The following is a 16,898-nucleotide window of genomic DNA, read 5'->3' on the forward strand; positions in this document are numbered from 1 at the left end:
ACAAGAGAGTAAGATAAGTGATGCTCATTATGAAGCTCTTTGGCATTGTTCTCATTCAACACTGTACCATACATAAAAACCAACACAAAATGGATCGAAGACTTAAATACAAAATCAAAAGCTATAAAATTCTTGGAAGAAAACTAAGGAACCCAGTCTTTTGTAAAAATAGGATAACAGAAACCATATATATATGAATAGAAGACAACAAAATAGACACATGGCATTTCATAAAAATTAAAAATGTATTTTCATTAACAGACTTAACTGAATGAGTAAAGAGACAACCTACAGACTGGGGGAAAACCTTCAGATATGACTTATGCCATAAGGACCTAATTTTCTAAAATCTCTAGAGAATTGAGATTTGAGATTTTTTAAATGGATATGATTTCATAACTTGTTTTGAAATATTTTTAAAAGATATCTCTGCCACACAATGAAAAAAAACCCTCAAATTCAATGTCATTGAGTCCATACTGACTCATAGCAACCCTGCAGAACAGGGTAGAACTGTCCCTGTGAGTTTCTGAGACTGTAAATCTTTAGGGAAGTAGAAAGCCCATCTTTCTCCCGAGGACCGACTGGTAGTTTGAACTACCGACCTTAGAGTTAGCAGTCTAACACATAACCACTGTGCCACCAGAGTGCCTTGGTCTGCCATACAATACAGGCTTAAAATGGCTAAGAATCTAATTCATTGAAAATAGTTATCAATTTAGAAATGTGAGCAGTCCTTAGATATTGTTAGTGGTTCAATTTTGAAATGCAAAATTTCCACTATTACTAAATTCTGGATGTGTTTAATGGAAGATGACTGTATTCTAGTATTACTTATCCATATGCATCAGAATTTTCTGAATACTAAAAAAAGATAAAATTCAGAAATAAACTGCATCTCCACAAAGATATTAAGAATGCATATCATTCACTACTACATTTTAAAATCCTTTGGTTATTAAAATAGGCTCAGCATTCTAACCAACTGATTTTATAATATCAAGGTTTTACAGCAATTAACTATTATCAATGTTAAAAAGAAGATGGATTTCTAGTGAGATGGACACCTTCACTGTGGAAATGGCTACCTGTTTAGGATATTGAACAGGCATCAATCACTCAGATTATGGTTCGATGAGTATACGCAGTACTTATCCCCACAGAACTCCGCAGAGCAGATTTCACTGCAGTACTTACTGGTGCGACTATTTTTCCTGTCTGTCCAACTTGCATGTCATTGGGAACAAAGCCAGCATCAACAGCAGCACGGGAAGCACCAACTAAGGGGGAAAAAATATTGGACATTTTCCCCTAAGTTCTATTCAATGATAACCAAGAGGGGGTGAGGGGGTGGAGACAGGGTCTGGGAATACTGATAGAGTAAAATTCACAACTTCTCTGCTAAAAGCCTTAAAAATTTACTTGTCACTGACCGAAAAGTCTAAATACTAACTATTAATACATTTTATCAACAGCGCTTCATGTCTTCTATGTATACTCAAGAGGTTTAGATTTTAAATTGGGCTTAATTTCTCTGCTTTCTTATCAAAAGGTATTATTTTTTATCTAAAATTAAAATATTTTTAAATTTTATTTTATTGGGGACTCACAGCTCTTACCACAATCCATACATACATCCATTGTGTCAAACACATCTGTACATATATTGTCATGTTTTTCATAACTTTTCCGTTCTACTTGAGCCCTTGGTATCAGCTAATTTTTTCCCTCCCTCCCCCATGTCCCCTTGATAATTTATAAATTCTTCTTTTTCCCATGTCTCACACTGACCACTGTCTCTTCTCAACCACTTTCTGCTGTCCATTCCCCTGGGAGGGAGATCATACATCAATTATTGTGATCAGTTCCCCCTTACCCTCCCTTCCCTTACCCTCCTAGTATTGCTGCTCCTCTTTTTGGTCCTGGATTCCCTGTGTTGAGAGCTCTTATCTGTACCAGTATACACGTTCTGATCTGGCCAGATTTGTAAGATAGAATTGGGGTCATGATAGTGGGGAGGGGGGCGGCATTAAAGAACTAGAGGAAGGTTGTGTGTTTCATCAGTGCTATACTGCACCCTGAATGGCTCATTTCTTCCTTGTCACCCTTCTGACAAGGGGTGTCCGATTGACTACAGATGGGCTTTGGGTCTCCACTCTGCACTTCCCCTCATTCACATTGATATGATTTGTCTGTCTGTTTTATTTTGGGTCCTTTCATGCAGTATGCCTGATTCCATCGACACCTCATGATCACACAAGCTAGTGGGCTTCTTCCATGTGGGCTTTGTTGCTTCTGAGTTAGATGGCCACTTGTTTACCTTCAAGCCTTTAAGACCCCAGGCGCTATATCTTTTGATAGTCGGGCACCATCAGCTTTCTTCACCACATTTGCTTATGCACCCGCTTGCTTTGTCTTCAGTGATTGTGTCGGGAAGGTGAGCATCATGGAATGCCAGTTTAATAGAACAAAGTGTTCTTGTGTTGAGGGAGTACTTGAGTGGAGGCGCAACGTCCATCTGCTGCCATAGTACTTTATGAATAAATATTCGTACACAGATCTATTCCCCTATCATTATATATAAATGTATTTACATATGTACATGCCTGCATCTAGACCTCTATAAATGTCTTTTGCATCCCAGTTCTTTCCTCTATTTTCAAAAAGGTATTCTTAAAATATACATTATAATCTGTTCAGGATGTCAGTATAAAATGTCATTTTATGCAATGACTTCTCAATTTTGAAGGCAGGCACTATAGTATCATTACCTCTTATGACCAGACAAAGAAATGAGTTATATATAACACAAGTTAATGGTTCAACTAATATTTGTTAATATAAAAAATAAACCTAACTGATCTCCTAATCTCATTCAATGAGAGTCAACAAAGAACCCATTTCTTGAAGGGATCAAGAGTGAGCCTGATGAGGTAGAAATCGTCAGAAAAGAAGACGAGAACCCCAGGGAGTCTGGGTGCAAAGGAGGTATGGCTACAGAGCAGCAGCAGGAGGCAGAGCTCAGGATTTGGGGTTCAGAAGGCTGTGGTGCATAAATCAAACATGAGTTTAGTTTCATTAGTAAGAATGTCTGCCCGAACATGCTGCTCCTTGAAGAACTCTCTCTATAGGATCAAATTGACACCAGCAACCTAGAAGACTAGACAGGGAGCTGTAAGTCTACATTAATGGGAGAGGAACCGCTCAGACAGCCCTTGGCCATTTTATCACCTCGTGTTTTCAAAATCGTCTAATGTAATTGACTCCTAAATTTATATCTCCACCCAAAATTTCTCCAATGCACTCCTTCCTAGCCTAACTGCACACTGCCACCTCTACTTGGATCTCTGACAAATGTCAAATATCAAAATATAGTATGTCTCAAACTAAAGTCCTGCTCTCTCCCTGGAAGCTGCTCCAGCTGAGGTTTCCTTATTTTAGCTAATGCAAACTTCTTCCTACCAGTTGGTAACAGAACTTTCGCTCATCTCTAATATCCAACCTATCAGGGCATCCTGATGGCTCTGTATTCACCAGTAGCTCTGGAAACTAACCACTTGTCCTACATCTACTGCCACCCTGGCCCAAACCACCATCACTCGTCTGGATGCCTAAAACAGCCTCCCCGGTGCTCTCCCTGTTACAGCTCCCAACACAGCAGCCAAGTGATCTTCGTAAAACTGCGTCAGACCTTGTCGCTTACTCTTCCGTTCAAAGCTTCCAATGGTACCCCACAATGGTCTACAGTTCTTCACCCCGAGCTTTCTCTTACTACTTGCCTTCTCATACTCCCCATGCTTCAGGAACAGTAAGTCAACAGACACGCCGCGCTGCTCCTACCTTAGACAGGCCTGTGGACTCTTCTCTGCCTCCAACACTCGCCCTGAGACCTCTCTCTTCATGGCCTGCTCCCTTCACCTCCTCCACACCCTTGCCCCAAAGGCTCACTGTCAGGGACTGCACCAGCCATTTTACCTAAAATTACAATGTTTCCTCTCCAACACGCCTCCTCATCCTATGCTTCTTTTCCCAGGAATATTACCGCGCACGCGTGCGTGGTGTGTGTGAATATCACATCATATCACAAAAGCTGTGCTGAAGATCTTGAGAGGAAGCGCATCCCCTGGATTTTCCGGGCAGCTCTATACCACCATCACAGACAGTGTCAGAGAGAGAAACAGACAAAGAGAAGGTGATGTGAAGACAGAAGCAGAGACTAGAGGGACGCAGGCACAAGCCCAGGAATGCAAGCCAGGGCAGTCACCGGAAGCTGGAAGAATCAAAGAACTGATTCTCCCTCGGAGCCTTCAAAACTGAGCAAGTCCACCTAACTGTTCTGAAATGCCATGTGTATGGGGATTTGCTGGGCACACAGGGAGCTGATACTGTGACTGTTGCACCTATTAGAAATGTAGCTCCCACAGGTGTCACTGCTGTGTATTTGTTCACCTCTACTTCCCTAGCACCCAACCTAGTTCCTCCCACACGTTGATGCTCACAGAGTTGTTGAAGGACTGAAGGGCATGTGCACCCTAAGTCAGTACTGCTTGACACGTACATCATGCACTATAAAAGCTGAGGAAACCTAAGAAAGAAGATATAAAACTCATAAAAGGGGGAAAGAGACAGAATTAGAACTGGGGGCAGGGGTAACTTTAGCCTTGCCAATACAGTTTTAGTTTAGTAAAAGGAGAAACACATATCTATATATGACAGCTGATTAAAAATTAATCTAAAACATTTGGGTTTTTTCCTGATTTTTAAAAAACCTTTCCATTCAATGAACTTTCAATAACAAGTTATAGCTCTCTTATAAATGGCTAGCTAAAATTTTAAAATAGTTTTAAATGCCTATTTATTTAGGAGATTCCTATTAGACCACTAGAAAAATCTCAAGTGGGCACTAGACCCGGCACGGACATGTTTGAAATGAACTAAAACTACTAACTCCGCCCAGCAGAGCGTGTCCCACAGATACTAACCCAGATGACGAGAGCCTCTGCTGCTCGGATAAACTCGACGCCACTTACCTGAAAGCCTCTCTTCAAAGAGAAAAGCAGAAAAACACAGAAATCTAAGTCATCTGTAGGAATGATCGACTTGTACATAAATAAAATAAGGAAGAAAAAACATATTTCCGGCAAAAGGGGCCACTCTTCTACTACAGGGAAGACCGTTACCTGCAGCATGCAGCTGATCGGCCAAGTCATACAGCAACTTAAAGTTCTCTCCGCTTTTCATACCCCGACCTCCACAAAAGAGATGAGAAAAGGACTTCAGCACATACAAATATCAGTTGATATGATTTTGTTATTTGTATACTTCAGTAAATTTTCATCTTGCATAATTGCTACGTAAGTATACCATTTCCTCTACAAACTCTTTCCTGGTATCTCCTATGCTTGTTCTTACTTCTGAATTTCTCCTACAAAATATTAACACTCCTGTAGTTAATTGTATAATTAATCTTTAATCACACTCTTCCCTAATGAAGACTCTTGAACTGTAAAGTCTGCATCTATCTTGGTCACACGGTATCTATAGTACTTCACAAAATTCCTTATAGAAAGTAAACCAAAAACTTACTACCATCAAGGCAATTCAACTCACAGTAATCCTCCATATACAGGGTTTCTGAGACTGAATCTTTACGGGAGTAGAGCCTCCCCCTTCTCCCCTTCAGTGCCTGGTGAGCTAAAATCTCCCATCTGGTGGGTAGCAGTCCAATCCCTAAGCCACAGTACCACCAGTAGATGTTCCACAAATATTAGCTCAATGACTGAATGCAGTTATCGTTGGAGCGGAAGACAGACACCCTACCAAGGCTTAAAGGTTTTAGAGCAAGAATACCCTGCCTTTTCATCTGTTTCTCTGGCAGTTTTCACAGGGTCTGGACAAAACAGATACCCAATAAATCTTTCTCAAATGATTAAATAAATTATTCAGTTATACCTTTTTAAAATATTGAATTTTTTCAATGCCTTTATAATATAAGACTGTTTGGAAACTTAATTGTTTTCTGCCTGATGTGCATATGTTTAATTTAGGGAGGCTTTAGAATTATTCCAATAAATGATCCTTTAATTTTTTTAACATGGAGCATGATACAAATCAAACGGAAAAACAACAGAATCAAAAAACCAGAAGACGGTTCTTCTAAATGATCAGTAATACTGATAAATGTTTAACTAGATCAACACAGAGAAAAGTTGCAAATAAGCAAAACACAGATGAAAAACGAGACACTACAACTGACTCGACAAGAAGCAAGAGAATTAGAAATAGAAAGACTATGGCACAGACACGGACAGTCTTAGGGCACAGAACCTAGCCAAGGTGCTAAGAGAAAGTACAAGTCTCAACCGCGCTGGAATCCAATCAGTGCTCAAAACCCTCAACACCTTTCCCCCTTTTTGTAATGGAGACAACATGGAGTAAGCCTCCTGTGCATCCCTCCACCACCCCAGGGACGTGGATGGCATTTCCATCAGGCGGGGCGCACACAGCAACGCTTTATCATCTGAACTCCCTTGGACTCATTTTAAATTTGTTCTACTTTTTCAATATTGTCTGCTTTCTTTTTGATTGAGGTTTTTATCTGTTTCACTTGGATATTGTTTGGTATTTTCTGGGGGTAATGGTATGTTTTTTATATATATGAAATCCATTTTCTTGGGTGTTTGGCAAGGGAGGTTGGGAAGAAATGGGGAGCTAATCAGAATGACAAGAAAAAAGAAAATGTTCTAAAATTGATTATGGTGATGATTATACAACTCTTTAATATGACTGAACTATTGAATTGTATGATATGTGAATGATATGCCAATAAAACTGTTAAAAAAGAAAAAATGGTAAGTAAATGATACCTCAAAATATAAAAGTTTTGCTTTTCAAAAAGTTCTGCTGACATTTGGGGCAATTTTTATAAATTATCAAGGGTTCATAAGGAAGGGAGAGGGGGGAATGAGGAGCTAATATCAAGAGTTCAAGTAGAAAGAAAATGTTTTGAAAATGATGGCAACAAATGTACAAATATGCTTGATACAATGGATGGATGTATGGATTATGATAAGAGCTGTCTAAGAGCCCTCAATAAAATGATTTTTTTTAAAAGAAAAAAAAACTCTTCTACTGACTGAGAGAGTATCTTTGGAAGTCATATATCCAAAAAAAATTTAATCACCAAAAATATATAAGATTTAGATAATTTAGCAAAAGCACAAATAACAGCATCATAAAATGGGTAAAAGCCCTGAATAGCCATTTCACTACGGAAGACATGCAAGCAGCCAGCAGACAGAGGATGAGATGCTCAGCATCATAGCCATCAGTACGGCAGCTCCTAAAAACAGAGCACCCAGGGGACCTGGAAATTCTACTTGTAGGTGTGTATTCAAAAAACCTTTAAAGACTCAGAGAGAGGTCTCTGCTAAAGAGCATTATACAACTTAAATGTTCATCAACAGATGAGTAGATAAACAAATGGGGTACACACATTAGGAATACTGCTCAGCAGGGAAATGAAGTCTTTATATAAATAAATACTACAATGTGGTCGGAACCTGAAGACATTGTACCAAGTGAAACAAATCAATCACAAAAGGATAAATATTTTTATGACCTCACTTACATAACAAGACAAGAAAATGTAAATGTACAGAGAACACAGTTCATTTTTCGGAACCCAAGGGCAGGAGAGATGGGGAAGGAGGAATTCACACTAACTCTGGGTCGGGGTGCACAATCGTTAAGTTATACACCTGTAAAAATTTAAATCACCGAAAGTTAGGTGATAAGATATATTCACAATGTAATCCTGTGCAGTGCTTCTGTCCTGCCTCTCAGTTCACGGCACGGTGCTGGGTCTGAAGACCGAACGTGCAGCCATCCACAGCACAGAGGGTTGTCTCCGCACTTGGAGCAACAGAGGAAAAAGAAAATTCGAGACTACGAGGATATGAAATATCTGGCTAGTTGTCTCCATGGACAAGTGCCTCCTTGGCCAGGAAATCAGAATTGGATGGTGCCTGGCTATCATTACTGAAATTTCCCCTCAACAATTCCAGAAACGATCCCTAATCAAAATGGGGAAAACATAACACAATTTCAAATTCTCATGTATTCCGGGCTTTATGGCGGTACGAATCGTGGATGAGTCCCTGATATTATTGCTCTGAGATAATTCTTAAATGTTAACCCAAAGCATCCCCTGACTTCATCTTAAAACTGAAAAACGGATCGGCTTAAGTAGTAGAAGAAAGCTGTCTCGAGCATGCTTTCCTAAGAGCTGTCTGCATGGGAGCAAACTGCCAACAGCCACTCCAAAGCCTGCACCCGCCCCTTAGCGCACAACGAGTTGCTGATCACAGAGAGAACAATTCAGAAAAGGAGGCGGAGTTGTAGCACAACTCAATGGGCATGTGCCACTGGATCGTGCATGCAGAAATGGTGCAACTGCTGTGTGTGTTCTCAACAAGAAGGTAACTGAAAAAGCAAATGTAAGACATCTTCCGTTCAGATGTGAAATATAACGTAGCTTTCACAGACATTTAGAGACCAAGACAACCCTGGAAGCCTTTCAAACTAGTATGAACAACGATTGTGCTTCACAATCCAGCCTGGGTCTGCACGTGAATGTGGAAGTTAGTCCATACAACAAAGGGTGCCAAGCGAGGAAGGTAAGATTTGTACCGTGCTCCCCCTGGTGCCAGGACCAGGGATGTGCAACAGGAAAGTCCAAAATGGGTATTATGCTCATAATTGCAACTCCACTTTCCGAATGGCAAAAATGAAAACAATACTTAATCATGTACTTACCTCTTATTCTTGGAGGGAAAAAAACTGTGCTCCTCTGAAATAAATGCTAATAAAGTCAATGTTTGCACCATCTATAAAAATGCATGCCTCACAAGCATTTACTTACCACCAGACACCACCACTTTGGCCCCAGTTAGCTCAGGTCGGTCACTCTTTGTCAGTTTCTGGTCAAGCCATTCTGATATCCCCACTGGTGAAGTACCTGACACTACACACACGGATACAAACAAAAGCAAGGCCTATGATTTAAAGTTCGATTCTTCTACTGCACTAAATCTAGCAAGCACTGTGGAAATACTGAAAGCAGAGTTTATAAAACAAAACCTTAATATCAATTTAAGAGATTAACCTTAATGGATCCTCTATTCCTTACCTCCTTGATCTACTAAAAGCAACTATGATAATACCAAAAATTATGTAGAAAAGATAAATTATCAACACAAACCACTATACATACTTGGGACTATCCCTTCGGTTGGGTTTGTAAATACTTGGTATTAGAAATTTAACCACAACTTTTCTCTAGTTCTTTAATGCTTCCTCGCCTCCACTATCATGAACCCAATTCTACCTTACAGATCTGGCTTCCCCAGAGCATGTACACTGGTGCAGGAAAGAGCCCGGAACACAGGAATCCAGGACAGATAAACCCCTCAGGACCAATAATGAGAATAGCAATACCAGGAGGGGAAGGGGAAGATGGGGGGCGAAAAGGGGGACCGATCACAATGATCTATGTATAACCCCCTCTCAGGAGGACAGACAACAGAAAAATGGGTGAAGGGAAACAGTGGTCAGTGTAAGACATGAAAAAAAATTAATAAATTATCAAGGGTTCATAAGGAAGGGGGCGGGAAGAAAATGAGCTGATAGCAAAGGCTCAAGTAGAAAAAAATGTTTGGAAATTGATGATGGCAACAACATACGTACAAATGTGCTTGACACAATGGATGGATGAATGGATTGTTATAAGAGCTGTACAAGCCAATAAAATGATTTTTAAAAAGAAATTTAACCAGAGGACATCTCTAATATAATACAATCTGATTTTTTAAAGAGAATGTTAGTGTTAGGCAGAAATGGGAATTGGTGGGACGGGCAAGTGGATCAATGCCCTGATGGCAGTGCGCACCGGTGCTCAACAAGTCCCGATGATGGCCTGGAGCCCTGATGCAGGTGGATGGATGGCAGCTTGAGAGCACATCGTCACTGTGCGACTAACTGCCAAACTGCCACGGAAAATCCCCAACTGCCCGACCCCAGACCAGTCCTATATAAAACCCCACCTCTCCCCCAAGCAGCACAACTTCTCTGGCCCCAACTAGGGACCTGCGAACCTTGACAGGGAGCTCTGAAATAAGCCTTTGAAACTCTTTTCCGTGTTCACCTTCTTTCTTTCTATCCGTCGCCAAGCCCCCTACAGGCAACACTCACCTTGTTCTGCACTGGCACTGCCTCCGCGGGTGGCTGCAGCTTCAAAAGATGTCCCTCGAACGGAAAACACCTTTACTTTCTCATCACACTTGACTGTACATAAAGCATTTCCTACAATGCACAAAATAACGTTTTAAAAAACAACCCTTCAAAAGGCAACAAAACAACTACATATTTCTTGGAGGCTCCAAATTCATTTGACAAAGATGAGGTAAGAAAATACCATATATACTCATGTATAAGCCGAGTTTTCCAGCACATTTTTAATGCAGTTTTTGTGATAAAATTAGGTACCTTGGCTGATATTCGGGTCAGTTTATCCTGGAGTATATATGGTAGCTGTGAATGAGTTGTTTACTAAAGGAGCCTGGGTGGCACTGTTAAGTTAGGCATTGGTTTGCTATCTGCAAGGTCAGTGGTTCAAGTCCACCAGCTACTCTTTGAGAGAAAGATGAGGCTTCTGTTATCATAAAGATTATAGTCTTGAAAATCCGACATAGGGTCATGATGAGACTGAATTTACTTAATGGCTGTGGATTTGGTTTGGTTTAGTTGTTTTCAACTTCTAGTAAATAGGAAAAAGAGGTTCATACACAGTACAGAAACACATCAGTGGATTTTGTATAACCCTGGAAAAGTCTTCAAAAATATGACAAGTGCTGACCTTCTGGAAGTGAAATATTAGTACGAGTAGACAAGGTAGCCCCCTCCCACTCCCAAAATGTTGTCATCAAGTTCATTACAAACCACAGCAACCTGAAGGGCAGAGGAGAACTTCACCATGGGTTTCCAACACTAAATCTTTTTTTTTTTTTTTTAGAGTTGAGAAAGATTTTATTGAGGCAGGGAACGACTCCCGGGAGGGAAGGGAGAGCAGAGAAAGGGACAGGGCACGAGCCCCAACGAGTTAGGTCAGGGAACTGGCCCACTGTAAATCTTTATGGAAGTCGAATGCCACATCTTTCTCCCAAAGAGCAGCCATTATGTTCACAATGACAACCTGAGAGTGAGCAACAGAATTCTTTAACCACTGGGTCACCAGGCCCATCAACAGTGAAGAAACATATCAGTAGCTGTTTGATGCTGGAGGTCTATAAAAATTAAATAGGTGCTGGATTTCCTAGAAGCAGAAAGACTGGACCAGGCAGACACCTTAGTAAGGCACACAATCCAGAAAAAGGAACATAAACAAAACATCCTTATCTTTAAAAAAAAAAGAAGCCGCAATCAGTCTTCAACAATACGAACTACAAGTTAATGAGAATAACGCTATGAAACATCCTATGTGAGGAAAACTGTGATAACACGATAGGTCATGAAGGACAGGAAGTGTGCATGTGCCAAGATTTTAAAAGGATTTGAGGCATTTCTTATGGATTAGCAATCACATTAAGAATGACCTCAACTGTGACCAAATTTTTCTCCTCAAACATTACTGAAGATAAAAGGTTTGATTTGGGAATTAACCATTTATATTGAAATATACAACTTTAATCAGAACGAACAAAGAGTTCACTGCCTCCTCTAGCCCCACTGGAGACCAGATGCTTAGCAAGAGGTCAATCAACGCAAGAGACACTGGAATGAATTCTTAATGCAGATGCAAAGGCAGTACGAGAAGAGAGGACGGATGGAAGCAATTTTATTTCAAGCTCCGCTTTTCCAGGCAAACCTTTTATTGACTATGGAAAAACCTCCACGGAATGACCAGGCAGTTAAGAACTGTGTTGTGCATGTATCTCTCAGAAAGACTGCCATGGCACTGTTCAGCGGCAGCTACAAGACTACCCAGAAACCTTAAGACAGCCCAATTCAAGCAACTGGATAACTCGTTTTAAAATTCGATCTTTAAGTTCTACTCTTTAAAACACATATTGATGAATGATTTTCCTTGGGGACTCACCTGCATAAATGGTTCTCACAAATGTGTCAGGTGACTTGATCGCAATGATGTCAGAAATTGGGGCAACATCCAGTTTGGCTGCTACTCTGGGCAAAAGGTTCTAAGAGCAAAAGGAGCAATCAGTTATACACTTGCATGCTGATAGACGTTTATAAACTATCAGCAATGTCATCCTCTAAGTGCATCTTCTGTAGAGAAGTCTATTTATATATTCGTCATTCGTATTCATCCTTAGAAACACAACAATTTCAAGCACGGCTTTCTTTTTCAATTTTTAAAAATTTTAATAGTTTTATTAGGGGCTCATACAACTCTTATCACAATCCATCAATTGCATAAAGCACATTTGTACATTCCTTGTCCTCATCATTCTCAAAACATGTGCTCTCCATTTAAGCCCCTGGCATCAGCTCATTTTTCCCCTCCCTCCCCGCTCCCCCTTCCCTCATGAACCCTAATTTATAAATTATTATTTTGTCATATCTTTCCCTGTCTGACATCTCCCTTCACCCACTTTTCTGTTGTCCGTCCCCCCGGGAGGAGGTCACATGTAGATCCTTGTAATCGGTTCCCCCTTTCCAAGCCACCCTCCCTCTACTCTCCCAGTATAGCCATGTACACCACTGGTCCTGAAGGGATCACATTCCCTGTGTTTCCAGCTCCTATCTGCACCAGTGTACAACTTCTGGTCTAACCAGACTTGCAAGGTAGAGTTCAGATCACGACAGTGGGGGGTTGGGGTGAAGGGGAGGAGCAATTAGGAACTAGAGGAAAGTTGTATTTTTCATTGTTGCTACATCGTACCCTGACTGGCTCATCTCCTCTCTATGAGCCCTCTGCAAGGGGATCTCCAGTGGCCTACAAATGGGCTTTGGGTCTCCACTCTGCACTCCCCAGCTCGTTCACTATAATAAGATTTTTCTGTTCTGATGATGCCTGATACCTGATCCCCTTGACACCTCGTGATCGCACAGGCTGGTGTGCTTCTTCCATGTGGCCACTTGTTTACCTTCAAGCCTTTAAGACCCCAGATGCACCATCAGCTTTCTTCACCACATTTGCTTATTCACTCGCTTTATCTTCAGTGATTGTTATGGGAAGGTGAGCATCATAGAATGCCAATTTAATAGAAGAAAATATTCTTGCATTGAGGGAGTACTTGAGTGGAGGCCCAGTGTCCTTCTGCTACCTTAACACTAAACCTATAAATATATGCACATAGATCTATTTCCCCATCCTCATATATAAATATATTTGCATATGTACATGTCTTTATCTAGACCTCTATAAATACCCTTTGCCTCCCAGCTCTTTCCTCTATTTCCCTTGACTTTCCTCCTGTCCCACTATCATGCTCAGTCCCCACCAGGGTTTCAGCAATTCCTCTTTGTTACATTACCCTTGATCATGCCCTACCAGGTCTCCCATACCCTCCTCACCACCAATTTGGATCACTTGTTGTTCCCTTGTCCCTGGGTATGTTAACACCACTTTCTTCCCCCACCCCGCCCCCGGCACCTCCCCCTCTCCCATGTCCCCCCAGAACTGTCAGTCCCGTTGTTTTCTCCTCCAGATTGTTCATCCAGCCTATCTTATTTAGACAGACCTGCAGAGATAATAACATGCACAAAAACAAGACAGAGCAAAACCAAGCAACAATATACAACAAAACAAGAACCAATGACCAAAAAAAGAGAGAGAGAGAAAAGCTTGTAGTTAGCTCAAGGATTGTTTGTTGGCCTTTAGGAGTGTTTTCCAGTCCAGTCTGTTGGGGCACCACACCCAGGCTCCAAAGTCCACCTTAAGCATTCCCTGGGGAACTCGCTGCTCCATTCCCTTGCTGTTCTGTTGCACCCCCTTAGTGTTTTGCCTCAGTGTGGTGGGATCAGATCGGGTGCAATCCCCACACTGTGTCTCCGGTGTTGTCCCCTGTAGGGCTATGTATGGGTCAGTGAGGGGCGTCATGTCTCATAGTGGGGCCATCCATGTGGTCCTCTCTGTGGACTGGCTGCTCTAATTTGGATCATTGTCCTCAAGGCCTGGTGGGCCAGGATGTGCTCCACTCTCTCTTCCTCCCCCTTCATATGCTCCCGTGTGCTCTGATCAGATAGGTCCCTCTCCCAGAGCTGCAGATTCATGCCGTCCATTGAAATAAATTCTTCTGGAGGGGAGGGGCAGGTTCCCACTTAGTAATTGGAACTGGGGCCGGCCCAGACCTCTCCACTGGTTCCCTACTCCATGCCGGCATGCTGCATTCACATCTTGGAGCGCTGGTTGAAATCTGGTCCCTCTTTCCTTGTGGTGATCTGAGATGACATGGGAGTTGATCACCATGTAATTCCACTGGGCGTTTGATGAGATCTACATGAAGATCATGGCCAAGAAACCCTGTGGGCATTTCCATTCTTTCTGTCCCGTATAGTCACCAGGAGCTGAAAACAGCACTAATAGCCACAAGTAGCCTCCCTATGTTGAATCTGTTGAGTTATGACATAGAATGTTTGCGGTGATGACGACCACTGTAGCGGTGTGACAGTTATGGATGACTAAGTTAAATACGACAGAAAAATACTTAGACGACTAGCATTTGCCATCTTTTCAAATACTGAGAGAGAGAAAGGTGCCTGTGTCTATTTAATTAGGCAGTCTTGGTGGCACATGTTAACCAAAAGGTTGGCCATTCACCCACACCCCACCCATTCTGCGAAAGAACGATGGGCAGTCTGCGTCTGTAAAGGCAACAGCTCGGGGAAGTCTCGGGGGGGGGGGGGGGCAGTTCCATGGGGTCCTCTCAGGTCACAATGAGTTGGAATCAACGTGACGGCCTCAAGTCTGCGGCGGTGTCTACTGAGGACACCTCTGTGATGGCTGTGTTCCCACTCCATGGGAGCGAATGAATCCCTGCTCTTCCAGACTGACAGCCTATGACTCTCCGCCTCCAAGGCCAAGGAGAGTCACCGTAGTGAGGAGACGCATCTATAATTCCTCTTTACACGATGATGTCATCCATCTCAGCTCTATAGAATCACAAAAAGTAGTGTTGCTTTTATCAAACGTACACAAAGCTGGATTCTTACTGCTTTGTTCAGAGTTTCCTCCAACTCTTTTCAGGACCGTGGTACCTAACACTACCAATTTCCCTCCCGCTTCAGCCCCCAGCTCTCTGCTCTCTGAGAACTACCCAACTTATCCTCTCATTGTCCTGGAGGCTGCATCCTTCTCCATATATGTGCAATTACACTATATGAATTGACACTAAACATGTTATGTTGCTTAACAAGAAACTGTAATACATATATGAACTCCATAATTTTACATATAAGAAAAATAGAATTCAGGAAAATAAATGACAAGCCCAACATCATATATAGCTTTGGAAACATCTTGTCTTAACAGTTAAACCTCATATAAGAACTGCGTAATTTCTGATAGCGTGTAATTTGACAATTGTATAAAAGATGAAGTGACCATAGGTGCCGTAGGGTGAAAATCTGCATGGCCTAGAAAGTCATCTTTCTTTAAAAGCAATATAACTATATCAAAATTTTAACTACCCAGTCAATACTCAGTTATTTCATTTTTAAAGATTTTTTGCAACTACGTACTGGCACATTTACACAAAGCTGTATACATCAATGTTTATAAATGCAAAAAATATGAAGCAACCTAATTATCCAGCCTCATGTGCCTGTGAATAAGGAAGAACTGATGCATTTGAATGATGCAGTTTTGCTGACAAAAAATACTGATAGTACCATGGACTGCCAAAAGAACAAATAAATCTCTCCTGAAGCAAGAAGTACAGCCAGAATGCTCTTTACTTAAGATGGTAAAATTTCATCTTAAGTACTTTGAGCACTTTATCAGAAGAGACCAGTGACTGCAAAAGGCTATCAAGCCCAGTAAAGTGGAGAGGCTGGAAAACGAGGACTCTTACAAGAGAGGGCACGCGATACAGTGGCTGCAATCACAGGCTCAGACAAAGTAACAGCCGTGAAGATGGGGCCGACCAGACATTCTGTGTACATAGGGTCGCTGTGAGTTGGAACCGGCCTAGATGGTACTTAACAACAACAAAGTATCCATCCTTGGTTACAAGTCATACTACATAGCTGCAAAGAATGCCCTAGCAGCGTAGTGAGTCACGTGTTGGGCTGCTAGCCCCAAGGTCAATCCACCTGTCCTTCCAGGGGAGAAAGATGAGGCTTTCTGCTTCCATAAAGATTTATAGTCCCCAAAATCCACAAGACCGTTTTATTGTGTCCTGTGAGTCACAATCAACTCAATGGCAGTGAATTGGGTTTTTGATATAAAAAAAAATGAAAAAAAAAATGAAACAGGCACATTTTAAGCTAGTATTTTCATGACAAGGGCACAATCACTAGTCACAAAGCAATTCAGACAACAGTATCTCAATTTGGAAGTAAAAAAAATACATCTGTACATATATTATCACCTTAAAATCCATAGACTCCCAAACCAGACTTAGTGCCACCTGGTCAATTCTGACTCAAAGCAGCCCTCTAGGATAGGGTAACACTGCCCCTGGGATCTCCAGAGACTGCTAGTCTTCTTGGCCGTAGAAAGTTCCATCCTCCTCTCACAGAGCAGTTGGTGGTTTCACACTGTTGACCTTGAGCAGCAGCCCAATGCAAAACCCACTAGGACACATGGCTCCTTTTAAGTCCAAAGAAAGAGTTCTGAAAGAATGAACAACTATACTGCTGAAGAGGGAAGTGGAATC

The 16,898-nt window shown here is 41.6% G+C and overlaps 1 protein-coding gene across 1 annotated transcript in view; it reads right to left on the minus strand.

Moving 5' to 3' along the window:
* ETFA (electron transfer flavoprotein subunit alpha) overlaps positions 1 to 16,898 on the minus strand; it is a 79,301-nt gene that overhangs the window by 46,201 nt on the left and 16,202 nt on the right. The window contains exons 5-9 of the mRNA XM_075535607.1: positions 12,155 to 12,254; positions 10,252 to 10,362; positions 8,924 to 9,025; positions 5,181 to 5,249; positions 1,198 to 1,280 (exon numbers count right to left, since the gene is read on the minus strand). Of these exons, the coding sequence (XP_075391722.1) occupies positions 1,198 to 1,280; positions 5,181 to 5,249; positions 8,924 to 9,025; positions 10,252 to 10,362; positions 12,155 to 12,254 (465 nt within the window). The remainder of the gene's footprint in view (positions 1 to 1,197; positions 1,281 to 5,180; positions 5,250 to 8,923; positions 9,026 to 10,251; positions 10,363 to 12,154; positions 12,255 to 16,898) is intronic.

The sequence above is a fragment of the Tenrec ecaudatus genome, chromosome 17 (assembly GCF_050624435.1).
Source record: "Tenrec ecaudatus isolate mTenEca1 chromosome 17, mTenEca1.hap1, whole genome shotgun sequence".
In the NCBI taxonomy this organism is placed as follows: domain Eukaryota; kingdom Metazoa; phylum Chordata; class Mammalia; order Afrosoricida; family Tenrecidae; genus Tenrec; species Tenrec ecaudatus.